This window comes from Engraulis encrasicolus, chromosome 10, assembly GCF_034702125.1.
Source record: "Engraulis encrasicolus isolate BLACKSEA-1 chromosome 10, IST_EnEncr_1.0, whole genome shotgun sequence".
In the NCBI taxonomy this organism is placed as follows: domain Eukaryota; kingdom Metazoa; phylum Chordata; class Actinopteri; order Clupeiformes; family Engraulidae; genus Engraulis; species Engraulis encrasicolus.
Window position 1 is genome coordinate 38,474,894 of NC_085866.1, and position 20,699 is coordinate 38,495,592.

At 43.8% G+C, this 20,699-nt stretch overlaps 1 protein-coding gene across 1 annotated transcript; it reads left to right on the top strand.

Annotated features, from left to right (window-relative positions):
- The first annotated feature begins 9,960 nt into the window (after positions 1–9,960).
- On the top strand, positions 9,961–19,379 carry gata5 (GATA binding protein 5). Its single transcript, XM_063207621.1, has 7 exons — positions 9,961–10,191; positions 10,799–11,454; positions 12,983–13,152; positions 15,375–15,503; positions 16,818–16,902; positions 17,242–17,369; positions 17,901–19,379. The coding sequence occupies exons 2-7, from the start codon at positions 10,935–10,937 to the stop codon at positions 18,018–18,020; spliced, it is 1,152 nt and encodes a 383-aa protein (XP_063063691.1). The 5' UTR covers positions 9,961–10,191; positions 10,799–10,934; the 3' UTR covers positions 18,021–19,379.
- Positions 19,380–20,699: the final 1,320 nt, after the last annotated feature.

The following is a 20,699-nucleotide window of genomic DNA, read 5'->3' on the forward strand; positions in this document are numbered from 1 at the left end:
CACACACACACACACACACACACACACACACACACACACACACACACACACACACACACACACACACACACACACACACACACACACACACACACACACTACCACCACCTCCACCAGTAACCGCTTGAGCCTTTCCTAAGTATCTGCCTCTATGTCTCCCAACACTTTGCAGGGTTTTTTTGTATTTTTTGTTTACCTTGATAGAGTGAGCACTCAGGCTGCGCACACAGGGACCAAAGGACGCCACTGTGGATCAATTGCCCCCCTCCAACCCCAAGGCACACACACACACACACACACACACACACACACACACACACACACACACACACACACACACACACACACACACAAACACACACACACACACACACGTCTCTCCGGACCGAGCCCCGTTCGCTAGCATGTCCAGGGTCCTTGTTAGCCCCTCCAGCTGTTTTTCATTGTGCCTAATGCCCCCTCCTCCACCTCCTCCACCAGCCTCTCCTCTCCCATTTGGATGGCTAAGTTGTTTGTTTGCGGGGGAATTGCTGGGTCTTTGACAGCTGGTTGCAAGGCAGTGTTGTGTGGTCGTGGTAAATGATCTGTGTAAATTGGCTTTTTATGGCGCCTATGGGGGAGATGTTTCACACTCTGTTTAACCGTTCATTACCGCTGGTCACACAAAAAAAAGGAAAATAGAAGAAAAAAAGTCAAATGCACCCAATATTTGGGACATTAAGTGGTGAAATGATAGGGAACAGAACATACGAGACACTGTTTTGGAAAACACAGGATGAGAATACATGAAGCCATTCGGGTATTTATGAACACCATGCCTGTATTAGGCTCCTCAGAAGAATCCTGACAAGCGTCTATATGTAAACCCAGTGGTCCAGGATGAGCATAGCTGTTTTATTTTTGTCCAAAATTGACATTCAGGCTCTTTACCTCCTTATCAGGCTACGTTTCGCTGTAATCTCTCTCAGAAGAGTCGTCACCACCTAGCTGTGGAAAGCTAAACCAAGAAGATTTAGGTTTGTTTACGTACTGCGTAATCTTTTGAAAAATAATGTTACATTCTCAGGATCTTGGGTGCACACAAGGTCTGACCTTTTCGGGAAGTTTGCCAGTTTAAAACTTATATACGTAACCCCACCCTGCCTTCATCTTTAAGTGTTTGCTTGGCTCTGTTTTGTCTGTGTGCTACGATTTTCGTTTTCTTAGTTGTGCTGCTACTGTGAGAAACACATTTATTCTGCTACATGTGCTCATAGTAACGTTGATCATTTTTTAGCTCTGTAGGTCATTTAAGCATTTTTTTTAAACTTCACAGCATATCGGAGCCTTTTTTGTCTGGTTACAAAATAGTTTTTGCCAGTGCTGTGAGAAACTAATTGTTGTCATTTTTTGACTGCAGTTCTCAGATAAGTGGAGTTCCTTCACGGGTCAAGTCAAATCAGAATACGAGAGAGAAATACAGAGATGGACGGAGAAAAAACACAGCCGTGTTCTCAAAACGTAGGCATATTATTTTGGGTATTAATCCAACACAGGTCTTTGTGGAACTGATGTGCCGCAGAGTTTTATTACGTCTACTAAAATGAAAAATGATACATTTTGATACTATAAATACAGGCAGTACATACATAGTATGGCAGCTTCGCTCACATGACGGCCATCTGCTTTTAGTGTTAAGCTATTCTAGTTGTGTCTCGAAAGCAGCAAAAAAAGTGTGAAAGTCAATGAAATATATTTCCCCATGTCACTCAACTCAACACTCAAGTCAGTCAAGAGAGAAAAAAGTATCTTGTGAAGCTCTAACACGTTTGTGTGTATTGTAATCTATATTGGTTGATAATGACTTTATGACAATCACACGAGGTATCTTGTGGAGGCCCGTAACAGATTGGCTTCATGTCCCGTGGCTTCTCTGCAGACTGATAGTTGGCCTGGCGTATATCCGCCCCGAGGTGCCTTATCTAATCCAGGTGTTTCTCGCTCTGATTGCTTTCAGCACGCAGAAGAAAAGGCCTCCTTGGGAAATAAATGGGCCTCCGTTGATGTGACTGTGGCTGGCAGCCATGCACGCCTGTCGTCATGAAAAGGCACGTTCGGGTACTCTCACTGTCTTGCACGAGGGCGGAGGTTTGGCAACTGTGTGTGCATACATATGCAATGTGCACGCACGTGCGCGCACGCACACACGCACGCACGCACACACACACACACACACACACACACACACACACACACACACACACACACACACACACACACACACACACACACACACACACACATACGTTTGCGCCCCCACACATGAACACACTCTCCCTCATTCCCTCCCCTCAGACACACACACACTTTTGCCCACACAAATACTCATTGTCTCTCTCATTCTCTTACACACCCACACCCACACACACACACACACACACACACACACCCACACACACACACACACACACACACACACACACTTATTAAGTACATACAGACGGGTTCCACTGAAGTGCAGACCTATGTGTACCTGCAGACGCCTTCCTATTGTGTGCACAAAAGCTGCCGGCCACACCTGAGCCCTGTCACAGTGACTGCCGGGGCACTTCTCTTTCCTAAGGCTGTGATCATACTACATGTGAATGTTACATTACAAGACATATTTTCTTTCTGTTGGTTCTTAATGAAAGTGAGCGTATTCCGCTATGACTATCAGGGAACATGGATTTTCTGCCTGTCGGCTCCAAGCAGATTGAATAGGAAAAAGTTCAACTCTTAGCAGAAAATCACAGGCAGTTTTCCGTATCCAGTAATCCCTATCTGACAATATTTGCATTCCCTGATTTAAAATTAAAAAAAAAATCCACATTCTCTCTGTTGGTCACCAGATTGGAAGCAAAATTTTGGTGTGATCGCAGGCCACAAGGCCACAAGCCTTCACGAGCAGAAATCTGTGTTTTGTGTGATCACAGCCCAAGAAAAGCCACACGGTTTGACAAGGGGGCCAGCTACAGTGAGCCGGCCATCAGGTCATTGGGTCCTCTACCTACCTACCTACCTACCTGTCTGTCTGGCCCCTGCTCAGGTGCTACCCAGACCGGATCAAGATGGGCTGGGGGCCCTAGTCTACAGGCTGCTGGAGGCTGAAGGAAAATGACAAAGATGGTGGTATAATACCAAGATAGGAGTGAATAACTTATGTGCAGACAAATTGTTCAATACTGCATCTTGTCACATTTCTGTCCGCACTCCCCCACCCCACTTTGGCCAACCGTGGGCCACCTGGCAGGTCGTGCCCCTAGGTTGTAGCCTGTGTGTTACTCTGGCACTGTACCCAGACCCTCCTGTACATGCCAACTACACTGAAGTTAAGAACACAAACACACTCTCAATGCTTAAACTCATCTATTTACGCTTATATCACCATGTCTCAATTTCTTGTCAGTGAGCAGCACTTACTCTACCTGAAATTGATAGCTTGTTTCCACGCAGCCAGTTGCCTTTTGTCCAAGATGATTAACTGTCTACCTCTTCCTCTACTTGAAGCCAGCCTGACATGGTATGTGAAGTAAATTGGCTTTGTGAGAGATGTGATGAGAGAGAGAGAGAGAGAGAGAGAGAGAGAGAGAGAGAGAGAGAGAGAGAGAGAGAGAGAGAGAGAGAGAGAGAGAGATTTAAGGCCATTGCATTGTATGGGGGGTATAATGGGCCTACTATTATAATACATTTCAATCTCATGGTACTGTAAATAATGACAATAAAGGCTCTCTATTCCATTTGATTTCATTTTATTCTATTAAAAGGGTAAAATATCATACTCTCCCAGGTCCTCTATTGTCCTCACTTACAGTGAGTCAACATCAGAAATAAGGGATTGCGGGGTGCTGTGGCGCAACGCGCACGGTACCCGCACCATATCATTGGGACCCAGTTTCAAGTCTGGTCTGGGTCGTTTCCAAGTCCTACACCATCTCTCTCTCTCGCCCACCGCTTTCCTGTCACATCTTCACTATCCTATCACAATAAAAGCACTACCCCCCCTCCCCTCCAAAAAAAAGACAGAAACAAGAAATTACTCCAACACCTGTAGGCATACTCTTTGCCTTCTTTGCACACTGCTTGAATCCATACGAAAGCTACAATAACAGAAAGGAACCACCACAGACGCCGAATCACCACCTAGTGTTTGTGTCTACTAAGGCTCCAACAAGCGTTATCTTCTCACATCCCTAAAATAATCAGTGTGGTGGTCAAGTAATAGATATCTGCTTTGCTGGCAAAAGCCTCATCCAGTTCACAGAGGTTGGAATTTGCGTCAACCTGCACGAACTCTGACCCTTGTCCCCAATGGCTTGAGTGCAGGGTGGGATGAGAGGGGTGTATAGAGTGCAAGATGTTGGGGTGGGGGCTGCAGAGTGCAGGGGAGATGGTGGTAGGGGGAGCAGTAGAGAGTGCAGAGCATAATCGGACGCAAGAGAGAAGGTCACACATCAAAAAATGGTCTCCGTGCCGTGGGAGCACTTAAGATGCTGAGAGAGAAGAGAGAGAGAGTCATGGAGACAGAGAGACCGAGATGTGTCTGGTGGCGAGCTTTTCCCAACATGCATTGCAATGCTGGCTGGGGTCGGTCCTGGCCAGGCCTGGCCTGGGCTGGTCGGCCGCGCATTCCTTTCAGCTTAGTCTCCAAATAACCATTAGAGTGCGTGTGGGTATTTTTAGACATGAATCAATGGCAGTGAATCTGCCATGGTTAAATTCAAATAATCGGTTTTCATGGTAATAGGCCTACATAAGTATGAGTGTGTGTGCGTGTATGTGTGCGTGCGTGCCTATGTGTATGTGTACCCATCTTCCCATTGAACACATCCATTCGTGTGTGCCGTTATATATGTCCATTTATGCACCCTTCCATACTTCTTAAAAGCACATTGACTGCGCTATGTGGTTCATGTGTGGTCTTGTATCTCTTTGAATATGCATGTGCATCTCTCTCCCCCTCTGTCTCCGTGTGTGTGTGTGTGTGTGTGTGTGTGTGTGTGTGTGTGTGTGTGTGTGTGTGTGTGTGTGTGTGTGTGTGTGCGTGCGTGCGTGCGTGCGTGCGTGCGTGCGCGCATGAGCTGGTAGTCCCTGGTCCAGTCTGTGTAAAGAGGGAGCCCCCCTGCCGAGAGCCCTTGCCTTCGCCTGCAGCCTGGGCCACAGATAGGGAGTGACAGTGTGAAATGAAACACACAGATAGGGAAGTGGCAGACAGGCAGACAGGAGCCAGCCTCTGCTCTGCTCTGCTCTGGCCCCTCCGCTCCGCTCCGCTCCACGCTGGCCTGGCCGCCGCTGGAGATTAGGCTGACTCCATTGCAGCATTCCCAGCCTCGCATTCCCCAGCAGTGGCAACAGCCTGCCTGCCTATCCCTGGGCCTGGTCTGCTTTCTCTTTCCCTGGCCTGCCTGGCTCTGTCTCTGCCTACTCTGCTCTACTTGGGTCTGCCTCGGTTGGACCTGGACCGAAAAAAAAGCCTGGGTAGTTTTTGCCCCCCCCTCCTAAATTGTGGGCAAGTCTCTAAGATAAATGATTCAAAACCATCAGCATTTGGCCCTTGAGGAGAGGACTGTTGGGCCCACCGGAAAACGCCCTGTATGCCAGACCACCAATCCAGGCCTGGTCTGGAGACATTGTCTCTGTCTCCACTGCTGCTCGCTCCCCCCCAGAAGACTGACTGTGAGAGAAACAGGGCACCACAGCTCTCACACACACACATACACACAGAAACACATGGACATGGGTGGGGTGGAGAGGAGAACAGTGCAGACGGACACAGTCATACTCACACACCAGTTTAACACATCACATGTGCACACATAGTCATATAGTACACACACACACACGAGCAAAATGTATCCACATACACATAATACACACACACACACACACACACACACACACACACACACACACACACACACAACCGAGATTAGTGGTGTGGTGCACACACACACACACACACACACACACACACACACACACACACACACACACACACACACACACACACACACACACACACACACACACACAACCGAGATTAGTGGTGTGGTGCACACACACACACACACACACACACACACACACACACACACACACACACACACACACACACACACACACACCCATCAAGGTGCACATGTGCGATACCCAGAACCCTGTGTGAATGCATACCTTATTGATGTATACATAGACACATATATGAAGGCGCCCATGCGCCGACACACGTACACAAGACACACACACACACACACACACACACACACACACACACACAGAGAGACCCTAATGCACACACAAACATACGGACATACACTTAATGTGAGTGCATAGGCTACTGGTATCTTATATTAAATCACACACACAATGTGCATATCTGGACATGACCACGTACACACACTAATACAAAAAAGGGTGTACATATTTCACACATACCACAACACACATATCATGAGTGGTGATGTAGTCACATTGTACACACTCCCTAAAACTAAAACTATACCTTCAGAAAGGTCAAAGCCCCAATAGATGTGTACGTGTAGCACTGGGTAAATCATGGCTTGCCAGTTTGATATTTTTCCAACTGTATATGAGAATTCACTTAAAGCCTGGCTTGGGCTCAGTCTCACTCTGAGAATCTGCTCTGACTTCAATAAACTGGGCGAGCATGTCATAGAAGAGGAAAGAGGCTATGCGCATCTCAGCAATACTACTTTCACAGACAATAAATACCTAGCGGAATTCCACGGTTATCTCTCGGAGTCTCCTAAAATGAGGATAAACCTTCAGTTTAGGGTTAAGGAATGCTGTCCACAAATACACCACTGGCGACACGCGCTTATCAAACAAAAGCGTGGCGTCTAATGAAAAGCTCGATTGGATCATGGGATGGCGTCGACGTTTTTCCCGCTCTCTCTCTCTCTATGCTCTCATAAATTATATATTTGTGATTCAAGTATGCGCCGAGTCGAGGACTACTTGATTTTTATTTACATAACCAAAAATTGACCTATGCGGACGCATACTGTCTACCCCCTTGCGCTGTGGCTTGGAGCGCGTGATGGACTGCGTAATGAGTCTCTGGTCGAGCAGGCCTCAAGAGGCACCTCATTCATAAGCGCGCGATATCAGCCGTCCACCCGCGAGAGACGAGCATTACAGCACGCGTTAACCCTGGCTCTTGGTAGTCCTTGAATTATTGAGGTTAAGACAGCAAAGCACTGTGAGTGAACCTGCTTGCGAATAAGGACGGGATCAAAGTTAGATTAATAACGTTCAGAATCGTTTTATTCGGTGTGAGAGAAGTTTGTTATTCGTTATAAAGGCAAACGTTCTTACCCCCACTTCCAAGATCAAATACCGAGTTTTTTGAAGCAAGTTCACATTCCAGTATCATACAAAAAATTACATGCTATCTTCTGTTACACCCTATTTGAGTTTATGACGAATGTTACATATAAAGAAGCTTTTCTAGCCTTGTTAAATATTCAGAATTTTTTTAGAAAAGAATGTAAAATAATATACCGATTATCACGCCATCTGGTGTATGGAGAATAGTATTTTAGGCAATGAAATGTGCCAGGTTGTAACTGTCTAGATTACATTGTTGACCAATTACTTTATTTGATGTTTGAATTTAATAAATCATAGCCTCAAACAGACAGAGATGCGTAAAAGTGAATTTTAAGTCGATGTAAATAATAATAATGGTAATAATAAAATTGAATATAATTTTTTTTGCAATTTTGGTCATATACCCAAACGTGTCTTATTATTTCTGAGGGAAAAAAGAAGGAGCCATGTTTCTGTAATTTATGGAAGGCGAAGTGTGCATAGTGTCACTGTATTTTTCCTCACTTTTTTAGTATTTTTTAGAGGGATCAAAGTCTTTCAAGTGATTTTTACGCATGAGTTATAGTAAGGATGCCATCTAAAATAAAACCAGTTTCCAGACCAAAACCTGTCATTTTGGGTTTAAATAACCTCACTGAGATTCATCAGGAATAGTCTTTTGCAATAGTTAATCGAAAGACAATTAATTGTTTCACAAAGGAAGAACGCATAGTATCCAAGCGCGTACAACAACATAAACGCCGCAGTCGAAACTTACGCACACACCTTAGGGCAGTCCTCAGACTCAGTTCCATCAAAATTGAATTTATTTTGCTCATTATCCTCATCGTCATCATTGTCGTTAATAATATTCTGTCTGTATTTATTTATTTATTTGCCAGAAAAGTCCACAACTTGAGACAACAATGTAATAAAGTTTAAATTAATGAAACACCGTTATGAATAGGCTATCGGTCGCATGGCACTTCACTCTTCAAAAACTTCAATAATGAGATTAAAACACACCTTACAGCTGTAACTTATTTTTTTTAGACATAGGATATACCTGCTGTCCCTCCTTCTTGACTCTGTAGATTACGTGTTTACTCCTCTTGTATATTGCATCTGATTTAATGACCTCGACTGGGCAGTGTGGCAATTGGACTGTAGGAAAGACTGGTCAATGATGAGAGACGTGGCGACGGCGAACCCCGTCCTTGATTAAAAGCCAGTTGAAGAAAATGAAGAGGAGGATTAAGTGTCGACGTGTTTGACTCTCCCTAATGATCAAACAATAGGCCAGCTCGCGTTTCAAACAGCATCTCCTGTGGTCGATTGTCTCGTGGTTGCGCGAGGCGCGAGTGCCGAGTTCACAGGTCAGAACATCATTAATTAATCTCGTTATCTGTGACCTGTCCAGAGGGGTAAGGCAGACAGTCTACTACCAGAAATCACCCACAAACATTATGAACACGAGGAGACTTTCAGACTAGATAGGCTACATGCTGGCGATGACACATGATCTGCATATAGTATATAGTTTGTATACAAGTAGGCCTAGCCAAAGTTGGGAGGTAAATAATAGGCCTACTGTAAGTGTAGACGTATAATAATAATAGGCCTAATAATAATAATAATAATAATAATAATAATAATAATAATAACAATAACAATAACAATAACAATAACAACAACAACAACAACAACAATAGCAACAACACCATTTACATTGCTTGATTTTGTTTTATTTATTTATTTATTTATTTTTGTTGACAAGCATGGCATAATTTTGGGCAATTATTATTTCATATAGCTATTTTTATTGCTAGTTTTTCTTTTTGTGGAGGCAAGGCTAGTCAAACACAACCGCTAAGATAACAATATTTCCATCCTGCTCTGTAATGAGTGTGATTATTGTTGTATGATCATGGATAGTTGTTGGTCGTATCTCTTATCTCCCTCTTGCTTTTATAGAGAACTCAGCCACATTTATCTGGCCATAAAAGCTAACATAACATTCCCCTTCAGACGCAGGAATTATTTTACGGCAACGTTTTTATTTTGCTGGAATGCTCAATTAAAACGTTTGCAGGCATCGTGTACACAGTAGCCCAGATTACGAGCTAGGTTGCGTGTAAAACGTGGAGTGGAAAATAAAACGTCGATAAAAGCCAAATGTCATTAAAATGCACTGATTTCAACAGTAGAGTTTGGCGTCTTATGATATGACCAGTAGTGGACTACTGAAAACGAAACAGAAGGAACTCAAACATGCTGTTGACCAAATCATTGTCCTTCCTTGATTAGTCAGAGACTATTGACTGAAAAGTGTATTTAACATTTGTTTTCGAAACAGGGAACTCAGAACAGAGAACAGATTCAGCGGAATCAGCAAAAGGTGGGTCCATTTCAGGTGTACTTGCCCCTGTGTGTGTGTCTCTCTCTCTCTTTCTCTGCCCCTTTCCTCCTATCCCTCTCCTCCTACAGCGCCGGGTCCTACCTTGGAGCTGGTCACGTGGTTCCGTCGTACAAATAACTCGCAGAAAAGTTACCCAGTAAGAGAGCGAATCAGAGAACAGTTATATTAGCGATTATCAGCTGCGGCTTCTATCTTCAGATAGAGCGAAGGCAAAGACACAACTTAACAACTATCCGAGGGATCGAACGAATTTTGGTGGAAAATAAGATATTCCTTTTCGGAGCCTTTTGGATCTCTTCTCCACCCTACTGCTGGCTATTCGCTCCGTGGTCATACTGGGAGAAAGAGGTCGACTAAAACACTATTCAATCAACTCCAGTTGAAGCGAGGGTTCCTGCTTTATCGCCGACCGTCCTTATCTGGTGAGATAATACGAGAGAGCCCTTGGATGAAATTGTATTAGCCCAGCGCATACAGCTATCAACGTTTTATGTGATCTGCGCTTACAATGATAAAAATATATGTATCGGAGATATGCCCCAAGGCTATCTATTGTGTCTTTTGATTCGGACCCTACATTGTTATGATTTAATGACACGGCGCAAGTAGCCTAGAGTTTCTCGGGATATCTAGAACTGCTGATAATTATTTATATCTTCAAGCAAAGATACAGGGAGCCATTTATTATCGTTTTCACTCGTTAAATGTCAATCAAAATACCCAAGCAGTGATAATTCTAATCATGTTTGAAATATTTGTGACACTTCAGCGAGAGAAATATATTTGCCTTGGTAAAATGCAGAAGTGTTCCAGCAGAGTGCTCGAATTGAAAAGGATTAACGGTCTCAAATGTTTGACAATCAGTCTACGAGTTATAGATTTAGCTTCTAACATTAGCAATTCAGGTGTTTATGCACAGGTGACGCGGGATCAGTGTTCCAACAAGAGTTTTAGGACTACGCATCCATTAAGGATTTTGTTGTGGATTCATCAAAAGTGTTAATCCATTCAACTCTCTTTTTGTTTCAGGAGCGGGGCTGTCTCTCTGACTATTCCGGAGTTCTTTTACCATTTTGTGGAGATAAATGAACCAGTGACCCTCTAACTCAGGATAAGGCATATCAAACCGTCTCAACTACCCAAGAAGAAGACTCCAGGCTTCAGAATGTACCAAAGCTTGGCTTTATCCTCCAACCCGTCTCCATACGCACATGACACTGGGAACTACATCCACCCCTCGGCAAGCTCCCCCGTGTATGTGCCCACCACCCGGGTGCCAGCCATGCTGCAGACCCTCCCCTACCTGCAGACGTGCGAGTCTACCCATCAGTCGCACGGCCTCGGTGGGCACCATGGCTGGCCACAGTCGAGCACGGAAAGCTCCTCTTTTAACCCCGGCAGCCCTCATCCTCCCCCTGGATTCTCCTACTCCCATAGTCCTCCGGTAAGCAGTAGCACCGGTAGGGACTCTGCGTACCAGAACCCCCTGGTACTGAGCAACAGCGGCCGAGCTGACCAATATGGAGGCGCCTTGGTGCGCTCGGTTGGGGGATCCTACTCAAGCCCGTACGCTGCTTATATGAGCCCAGATATGACTACGACCTGGACGCCTGGACACTTCGATGGTGGCATGATCAGCCTTCAGGGACGACAGGGCGCGCTATCTGGAAGAAGGTCCAGTTTGGGTAGGTTTTGTTTTGCAGGCCTTTTCCTTCAGGCGCACAGAAAATATTGAAACTTATACAGATATTTGAACCACGCAGCACGTTTGACCGTTTGGGAAAAGACACAGTCAGTATATGGGGGAAGTAGATTAATTGTAGGCCTAGTGTGCGTAAAATCAAGAATGACAAAATAATGTCACTGGTGTGGAGCTGCAGGTTATGGATTAGAGGGGCAAAAACAGAAATAGGGAGGAAGAAATACTGTCAAGATGAACTTCAAAATTGGCAATAAAATATTCTTCAAAACATTGTTTTGCTATTTATACCAACGGATGTGCTATACATTAATTACATTGTTTTCTAGGCTAGACAAGGGCGAATCCGTTTGATACTCGTCTTGGCAATAGTCTAGGCTGAGGATCTTAAAAGTTATTTGTTGTAGCCTTGATTTTTAATGGACCTTTTTGCCTGAATGGTTGAACTCATCAATTGTGTCAGTCCTTTGAGCTGATGAATCTGAGCCATTGCTTTTAAAACAAACATCGCCTCGCGTTTTGCTAATACACGTTTTGGAAATACACATTCGTTCAAGGTCTCTAAATTGCTTTAATGAAAATGGTAATTTAATTCCAGTCCATTGTCGGTTGTCAGGCACCAGTTGATGAAAGAGAGCAATACACACATAGAAACCACGGTTGTTATAAACATTTAGGCCAACTGACAGCTTTTGTCACCTTAATCAGACTTAAGCGATCGATGTAAATGTTGCCAGATTGTCCACACGTCGCCTTTTGAAGTGGAGAGGACAGAATGTGTTCCGATTGATTTACAGAAAAAGATGCACTGTTGAAACATGTGTCAGTGGTAGACTGCGCCGGGAGACGATATTACTGGGTTACTATTGGGGAAAAAATGCTTCATAATATTTATGACGCCGACAACATCACATATTGTTTATTAATAATGCCGTGTTTGGTGTTGGAATTCGGGCTGTTAATTACTGGAGGCCGTCGCGTGTCAGTCGCTTGATTGATCAGAGACCCCTGGATCTTCGGCACTGATAATGCCCACCATTGACATTCCTCTCGTCTGAGTCCCGTGCCACACCACTCGGCCTAACAGCCACTTCTGTAATCCTGGCAAGGTACAGGGATACACTGGCTCAGATCGCGGTTAAATGGACCGAATTGCGCCTAAATTCCACTTTTTTAACACTCTAGTCTTGTGTATTTTATATTGCGTAAAATGTGCGCCTTACATTTTTGCGCACGGATTTGACATTCAGAAGCCTATTTGTTTTATCGCCCCTGTTATCTATTTTTAATGTAGTTAATATTCTACACATTGTGATTCAATTATCATATTGTTTTATTTTATTCAAGCCCACCAGCCTGGTTTAGATCACCAAATGTATGCCATAGGCTCGCTCCTATCGCTGAGAATGCACTAGCACCTTCATCGTATTAATTTATGCTACAGGAGGTTATGTGGCGCTGTGTGGGTTGCTAGTGTTTAAAGGTCGCCTTGTATTTGTTTTGTTTTTTCGCAGACATGTTGGAGGAGTTGCCGGGCGAAGGCCGCGAATGTGTGAACTGTGGCTCTATCTCCACCCCGCTGTGGAGGCGAGATGGCACGGGACACTACCTGTGCAACGCCTGCGGCCTTTACCACAAGATGAACGGCATCAACAGACCGCTGATCAAGCCCCAGAAACGCCTTGTATGTATAGCAGTATTGACAAACACTTGGTAAACCTGAGGCTCTCTCCCAGTAGCTTGATAAACCTGTTGATCTCTCCCAGCTAATCAGTGGTGTAGTCTACCTTTTTTATGGTGGATATACTGTATATTTGAGCATTTTTTGTAGTGGGTATACTGCATATATTTGTGCTATTCAAAATAATGTATCAATCAATTTTAAGTGGGTATACTGGTATCCCTGAAAATTAGAAGTGGGTATGCTCCGTATACCCGTGTTCTACGTAGACTACACCACTGCAGCTAATTAATGGAAATCTATAAAGTTGAACGTAACATTTTCTCCAAATCATTGGCTACTTCCCAGTCACAAAGCTTCAAGTTTAAAATTCTCTATCTTGCTTTATCTTGCTCTCTGGGTAGCTCTTGACTATGAAATAAAAAATGAAAGATTTGCAAACCTCCGGATTATATGAGACCGATGTTTCAATGTTCGCTTCAGTCTGCCTTTACCAAAATACAATGGATTCAATTTGGGTTGATTGCTCTGATATGGTTGATGACCATCTTGGCATTGGACAAATACCCCAACAAGCAGAAGTGTTGGTTTCATCCAAAATAAGACATATCTCAATATAGTGACAGGATTGAGTGATACATAATGACAAAAAAAAGGAGCAGAGAAAGAAAGAAAGAGGGGTGAAGAGGAAAGGAAAGGTGCAAAAATGCTCCAAGCTCCAAGGTCAGCTCGTTTGTGGGACAAGGTAGTCAGCAGTCAGTGAGAGAGAGAGTGAGAAAGGGGCCTTCACCGCTGTGCCTTTTCCCATGCATCTCCTCTCTGTCCACGGCAGCTGCTGTGAATTAGTCCAGATTCAGCGAGGGGGCGTTAATCTTTTTTTTTTTCGCTCATGTTTGTATTTGTCCTTCACTGACCTTGTCCTTGGGCTGACTGTTTTTAACTGCGTAGGGTAGCGTTGGCCTGCTGTGTGTGTGTGTGTGTGTGTGTGTGTGTGTGTGTGTGTGTGTGTGTGTGTGTGTGTGTGTGTGTGTGTGTGTGTGTGTGTGTGTGTGTGTGTGTGTGTGTGTGTGTGTGTGTGTGTGTGTAGTGTACTGCAACAAGTATAGAAGTGAGCTCAACTACTGTGCTGCATAGTGCTGTGCTGTGCTGTGTCTTCTGAGAACTCTCACTCTCACTCTCACCCGGGGTCCCACAACAAAGCACATGGCTCAGAGCTGCCAGCCCCATACACACGGCATTCCTGTCTCCTATCTTAGACACCACTGATGCAAAACTATGTAAAGTCTCTCTCTCTCTCTCTCTCTCTCTCTCTCTCTCTCTCTCTCTCTCTCTCTCTCTCTCTCTCTCTCTCTCTACCCCCCCCCCTCTCTCTCTCTCTCTCACACACACACACACACACACACACACATACACACACACACATTTTCTCGTCCTCTCACACACACACTTGTACGTGCACATACCCACGCACACATGTTCTTGCTCTCGGTTGGTCACACGTGCACACACACACGCAGAAACATGGACACACACACACACACACACACACACACACACACACACACACACACACACACACACACACACACACACACACACACACACACACACACACACACACACAAGCATGGACACGCACACACACAAAAGCAGACACACACAGAAGTACTCAGGCAGCCTGGTAAACAAACAATAATACTAGTGTGAGCATAGATTCTCCACTGTAATGTCTGAAAAACACATGCAATCTGTGAAAGGAAATTCATTGCATTGACAGCAACCATGGCTATTAAGAGAAAGTCGACCATTCTATGTGAAGAGAGTGACCGGCACGTTAATGACTTGCACTTTTATTTTAGTGCTTTTTCAGCAAAGCGTTATCACGGTGCCTTATCAGCCTATGTGTCATGTTGCTCAGCTCTCTGACCCTGCTCCTAATACCGTTTTCGCCGCCGCGACACAGATGGTGTGAAGGTGTAAAAAAAAAGACAGATATGTTGATCCCGTTGAGACACAGCGTTATACATTTGCTGTTAACAGAATGGCAAAGACCCAAGTCGCAGCGCATTACTAAAGGCCTTGGGTTATGTCATAGTCGTCTAGTACTACGATAGTTCACTTTTCAATGTCTACTACAGCGTTCCACAGGTGGAACGGCATGCGTTATGTGTCTGCGACTCCTCTGGCTGATGTTGTCTCTATCCCCTTGCCTTGTCTTGCTACAGCAGACCACCTCTCGCCGAGTGGGCCTGTGCTGCACTAACTGCCACACCAGTACCACCACCCTGTGGCGCCGCAACGCGGAGGGGGAGCCCGTCTGCAACGCATGCGGACTCTATATGAAGCTCCACGGGGTGAGTTATGCACACACACATGCACACACACACACACACACACACACACACACACACACACACACACACACACACACACACACACACACACACACACACACACACATGCACACACACACACACACACACACACACACACACTCACGAACACACACACACACACACACAAGGCACACAGGAGAAGTGTCGAAAGTGGACTGTGAAAAAGTCTTCAGACAGACTCTACACACACACGTGAAGCTCGGCGAGGTGTAGACACACACACACACACACACACACACACACACACAAAGCTCCGAAGTACACATACACGTAGACATGTAGGCACGTATGCCTTCACGCCCACACACACGTAGTATATGAAGCTCCACATGGTGAGTCATCCTGCACGTACTGTATGCACCTTGGCACGTATGCAACTAAGCATGTATGCACACCACACACACACACACACACACACACACACACACACACACACACACACACACACACACACACACACACACACACACACACACACACTGAGTATTGATTTGATTTGGAAAAAAGAGAGTTACATTTCTAAATGAATATACATATTTTGTGCAACCTGTCTACTATTCTTTGCAGCCGTACGCACAGTCAGTGAAATACAGACACACACACACTGCACAGTATTGTCATCCACACATTTTTATGACATTACTTGATTTTATTTTCCACAGCCAATGGCTGAAAACCTATTCCGAAGTTTAGTCAGTATAGATTTTATGCACAAATTTGAGTTTTTTCTACCAAAGTCAAGCAGGTTACAGTGATGTCTATGGGTAGCTAAAAGCACACAGAGAGACAGCACGGTGTACAGTAGGCCAGCCAAGGAGTCAGCAAAGGAATCCCCCTTAGAACAACCACTGTAAACACAGTCAGATCCAGTTGCCTTCGTAAAGACCCCTAAATGGTATTGGTTTTCAAATTGAATCAGGATTATTTAACACGTTGTAATTGTTGAATATAACATCTTAAAATAATCTGCAGTGTAAATACAGCACCGTACCGTACTTGTTTGTGATAGTCACAAAATCCCCTCTTGCTTGGAGAGGGAAAAGCTCGGCATTAGTTCAGTTATGTACACAGTCCTAGTAGGGCAGCAGTCATTTCAGGTGGACTCAGTCCTACACATTAAAAATAACCCAGTGTTAATTCAACACTTAGAGAGTAGTCTGAGACCAGATACACTTTAGGAGATGTTAAATGTGTTGAATCAACAGTGTATACACACAGTATTGCTGTAGCCATGTCAACCTGACTAAATTTTCTTGTTCCTGTTCCTGTCAGGTGCCCAGGCCGCTGGCTATGAAGAAAGAGAGTATTCAGACCAGGAAGAGAAAACCAAAGATGCCCAAGACCAAAACGTCCTCAGGTAAGATGATGAGTGATCCACTTCAGACAAAATACAAAGAAATACATACAACTAAGGGTATGCTACTCTAAAATCTGACACAGTTCTTAAAAAGTTCTTCTTGTGAAAGTTCTTATGTGAGAGAAATGATATTCTTAAAATTCCATATAGCTGTGAATATTGAACCAAGAATATATTGACCATGCAGAATAAACATGCATCATAAATCGAGCCCAAGTGAACCAAGAAACATCAATTTATGGAGCTATTCATTAATACAGAAGCTGCCTTTGGTTTGCTCAGTGCCTGGTGGATTAGATGTCTCATTCTGTGTGCTATATATCCTCGTGTCCTCCATAGGGTCCTCAGCCTCCGGCACCAGCTCGCCCTCCTCTCTGTCTGTGTCTGAGAACGCCTCCACGATAAAGAGTGAACCCAACATGGCGCCCTCCCCATACGCCGGGCAGACCATCGTATCCGTCTCCCAGGTAACTGTGCGCTACTGCAAATACACACAGGAGTCGCAAAATACACACTCTCTCCCTCTCTCCCTCTCTCTCTCTCTCTCTCTCTCTCTGTCTCTCAAACACACATGATGTGTAAACGGTGATGTGTGTGTGCGGAACATTATTGATTTTTCACAGTTAAGAAAACAGTGAAACTGTAACTGTCACACTTTTTTAAAAGTATGACCACTTTTCCTAACCCTGATTGACAAATGCATGTACTACAGATTGCAATTAGTCAACATACATACTTACTTTAATTGTTTTAATTTCTTTGGTGGAAGTCACAGTGTTGTACAGTAAATGCTTGTCTGGTTACAATAAACATGCACGGCTTGTGTACCTTACAACAACGAACACACAAAGGATGTGGTGTAAATCAATAAATATTAGTTAATTATTTTGTAAAAAAAAAAAAAAAAATGTATTAACTAATACAAATTGGATATTGGAACTGCACATCAACTGTCTTTTTCCTACATTTTCTCAATGTCTTCAAATGTGTCATTTCAGGCATCTTCCCAGCTGGAGAGCACAAGTTCAGGACATGTGGATATCAAATATGAGGACTATTCTTTCACCCCCACCTCCATCGCTGCGCAGAACTCTTGGTGTGCTTTGACCCAGGCGTGATCTCTCTTCCCTGGGGAAGGAAGAGAAGGGGGGTGGGCGGGTCGGCTGAAGGGGACCCTCCTCACTGGTGCCCTGGAGCAACCCAGAGCCATGCTACAATCCTGCTACGTGTGGATGCACACAGGCCCTTGATAACTACCTATTGTTGTAATTATAGAACTCTTCATCCTCTCCCACACGGCAACACTGGCAGAGTTTGGTCTGCTCTGCTCTGTGTGTGCACGAGCTCGAGGGAGAAGAATGTTAAGTGGATCGTGAAGGACTTTGAGATGCACAGAGGCATTGAATGACTTATGACTTATGACTATGAATGGCTGCAGTTCAGTTTTTATTTTGTTTTGTGGTAGTATGTGTTCCACGTATCAGTTGTTGGTATCATTCACGTTTCTTTTTTTTTTAACAAGCTTGGCTGCTGGACAGATTAACAGCCCGCCACGAGTCAACAAGTTGTCTGCGGGTGCACGAAACTCGAAAATGCTGGAGCAGTGTTGGGAGAGAGAGAGAGAGAGAGAAAAAAATTACAATCTTTTTATGACTTCTGAAATTGTTTCAATACTCAAAATGTAAATGATTAACTTTTAAAGACACATTATTTATGTTGAGATAAGGACAGCCAAGAAAACACAAAGTGTTCCCACAAAACCGTCCTTTCTCTCTCTCTCTCTGTCTCTCTCTCTGTCTCTCTCTCTCTCTCTCTCTCTCTCTCTCTCTCTCTCTCTCTCTGCACAGAGACAGACATTCTGTTTTTTCTTCTTCTTTGTGATGTCAGAAATTCCGACTCTCCACTTGGCCACCTCTGCTCGTGTGCGAGATTGAGAGATAGGCCGTGGTGCTCTTTTGCCTTTGTTAATTGGTGTATTTTAATGGTGTATGTCTGACAATCTTGAAGTGCAATGACCCTCCCCTGTCTGTTTTAAAAGAAACATTTTACAAAGGGACACATGTTAATTGTGTAAGATGTTTGTTCTCTCTGTGTTTTGAGTATGTTAACCAAAATGTATTTGCAGCATTTTGTTGAATTATAAGGGAATGATATTAATATTTTATTTGCCTCTGAAAAAAATCACTGGGCCAGGGGTATATTGTCTGAGTATGTTTGTTGTTTTTATTTTATTTTTTGTGAAGCTCTTCCTTAGATTAATAAACCAACAATTTACCATACTCACCCCATAGTAATACTATGTATGGGCATGTATTCCTAATTCAAGCTAAACCTCTCCAAACATTAAGTGTGAATGTTGAATTTATTTTCCGACCCATGTTTTCTTTTTTTCCTGAAAAAGAAAAATGACATTTCAATTAGTAAACATTGGAACAAGTCAGATGTAATTATGTATTTATGTAATGAATTGAATTGTAATTAAATGCAATGCTATTACTCCTTGCAATTACAATTTTTAAAACTGGAAAAAAATGTGTTTAACTTTGTAGTCTGGTATAGGTTTACTGGTAGATTTACTGAGCTTAATTTACTTTCTAGGCATTGTCAGGTTCAAACAAAAACAAAAGCTCAGAATTTATCAGTTTATCTTTTAATGAAGTATGAAAAGTGAGATTAGATAAAGCCTGTGTTGTGATTTGAAACAACAGGGTTTGCCATCAGACTTTAGGTGTTTTCCAGGCTGCCGGTGCGCTGATATTGACATCAACGGTTCTCGCCAGTACCATAGCAACAGTTTTACCCCTCTACTTTTAACTCTACTGCTTTTTTTTCTGTTGCCCCTCTCCTAATGCTCACTATTCAACTGGGGCCTCTCTCCTTGAGCGACCGTGCCCTGGCATTGTTAGTTTTGAAACAATGAGCGTTGTTAACTAATGGAAGTTGCAGTTGTAAATGTGGCCGTGTAGTTCCTGAATGGACAGAGCAAATACACTTACAGTCATTTGTCAAGGAAGTAATGGTCATAAGTAGTGGAGTGAATTCAGTCGTAGTTCGTAGGGTCACCTTGCGAGCTTATTTGACTTACTGTAGACCGTTGTTGAAACATTCGGAACACTGCACATTGGGCTGAGGTAACAACATGGCGGCAATTTTGTGTGATGGTTCTCAACATGGAAGTCCATAATCACCATTATTATATGGTTGTGACGTCATCGGTCGAATGCTCCATTCATTTCAACGGGGCTCCCCAACGTTCGCACGTCTGTTATTTTTCGATAACGGACGGGTTGGTCTATAACAGACCGCTGTCAATGGCAACAAGACTTTTCACTGCTAAAGCGACTTTTCAACAAGACTCTAATCAGCTGCTGTGATAGACAACACCTGTTGTCCTGGCTACCAAGCTGTTAGTTCCACAACGGCACTGTTTTGTTTTGCGCAGCAACAATCTTTTGACATTAAAACTATAGTAGACTTCACATTAAATAGGCCTAAAGAAATGTCCCCGCCATGTGTGAATCATTTAAGTATATCCATATAATAAGCGGGTTAACTTTCGGCGAGTCGGTCGCTTTGTGGAATAGCAGCACTTCAGAGAGAACAAGACCCCTCCGCTCCGCGTCGGGGTCTAAAGATTCTCTCTGTCGTGCTGCTATTCCACGGTAGCGACCTTCTCGCCGAACGTTAACCCTTACTTAATCACCTCTTCTTCAGATCTGTGTTTTGAAAGACTTCAGTCAGGGTCAATTTTCAATGACTGGAAGTTAATATATTAGTGTAAATATTCAATGTTTTTT

Excerpts from the sequence above, each read along its gene's own strand:
- gata5 (XM_063207621.1), top strand. The coding sequence starts at position 10,935 with ATGTACCAAAGCTTGGCTTTATCCTCCAACCCGTCTCCATACGCACAT. Across the intron at positions 15,504-16,817 it reads TCTATATGAAGCTCCACGGG|GTGCCCAGGCCGCTGGCTAT; the intron begins GTGAGTTATGCA and ends TGTTCCTGTCAG. Across the intron at positions 17,370-17,900 it reads CCATCGTATCCGTCTCCCAG|GCATCTTCCCAGCTGGAGAG; the intron begins GTAACTGTGCGC and ends GTGTCATTTCAG.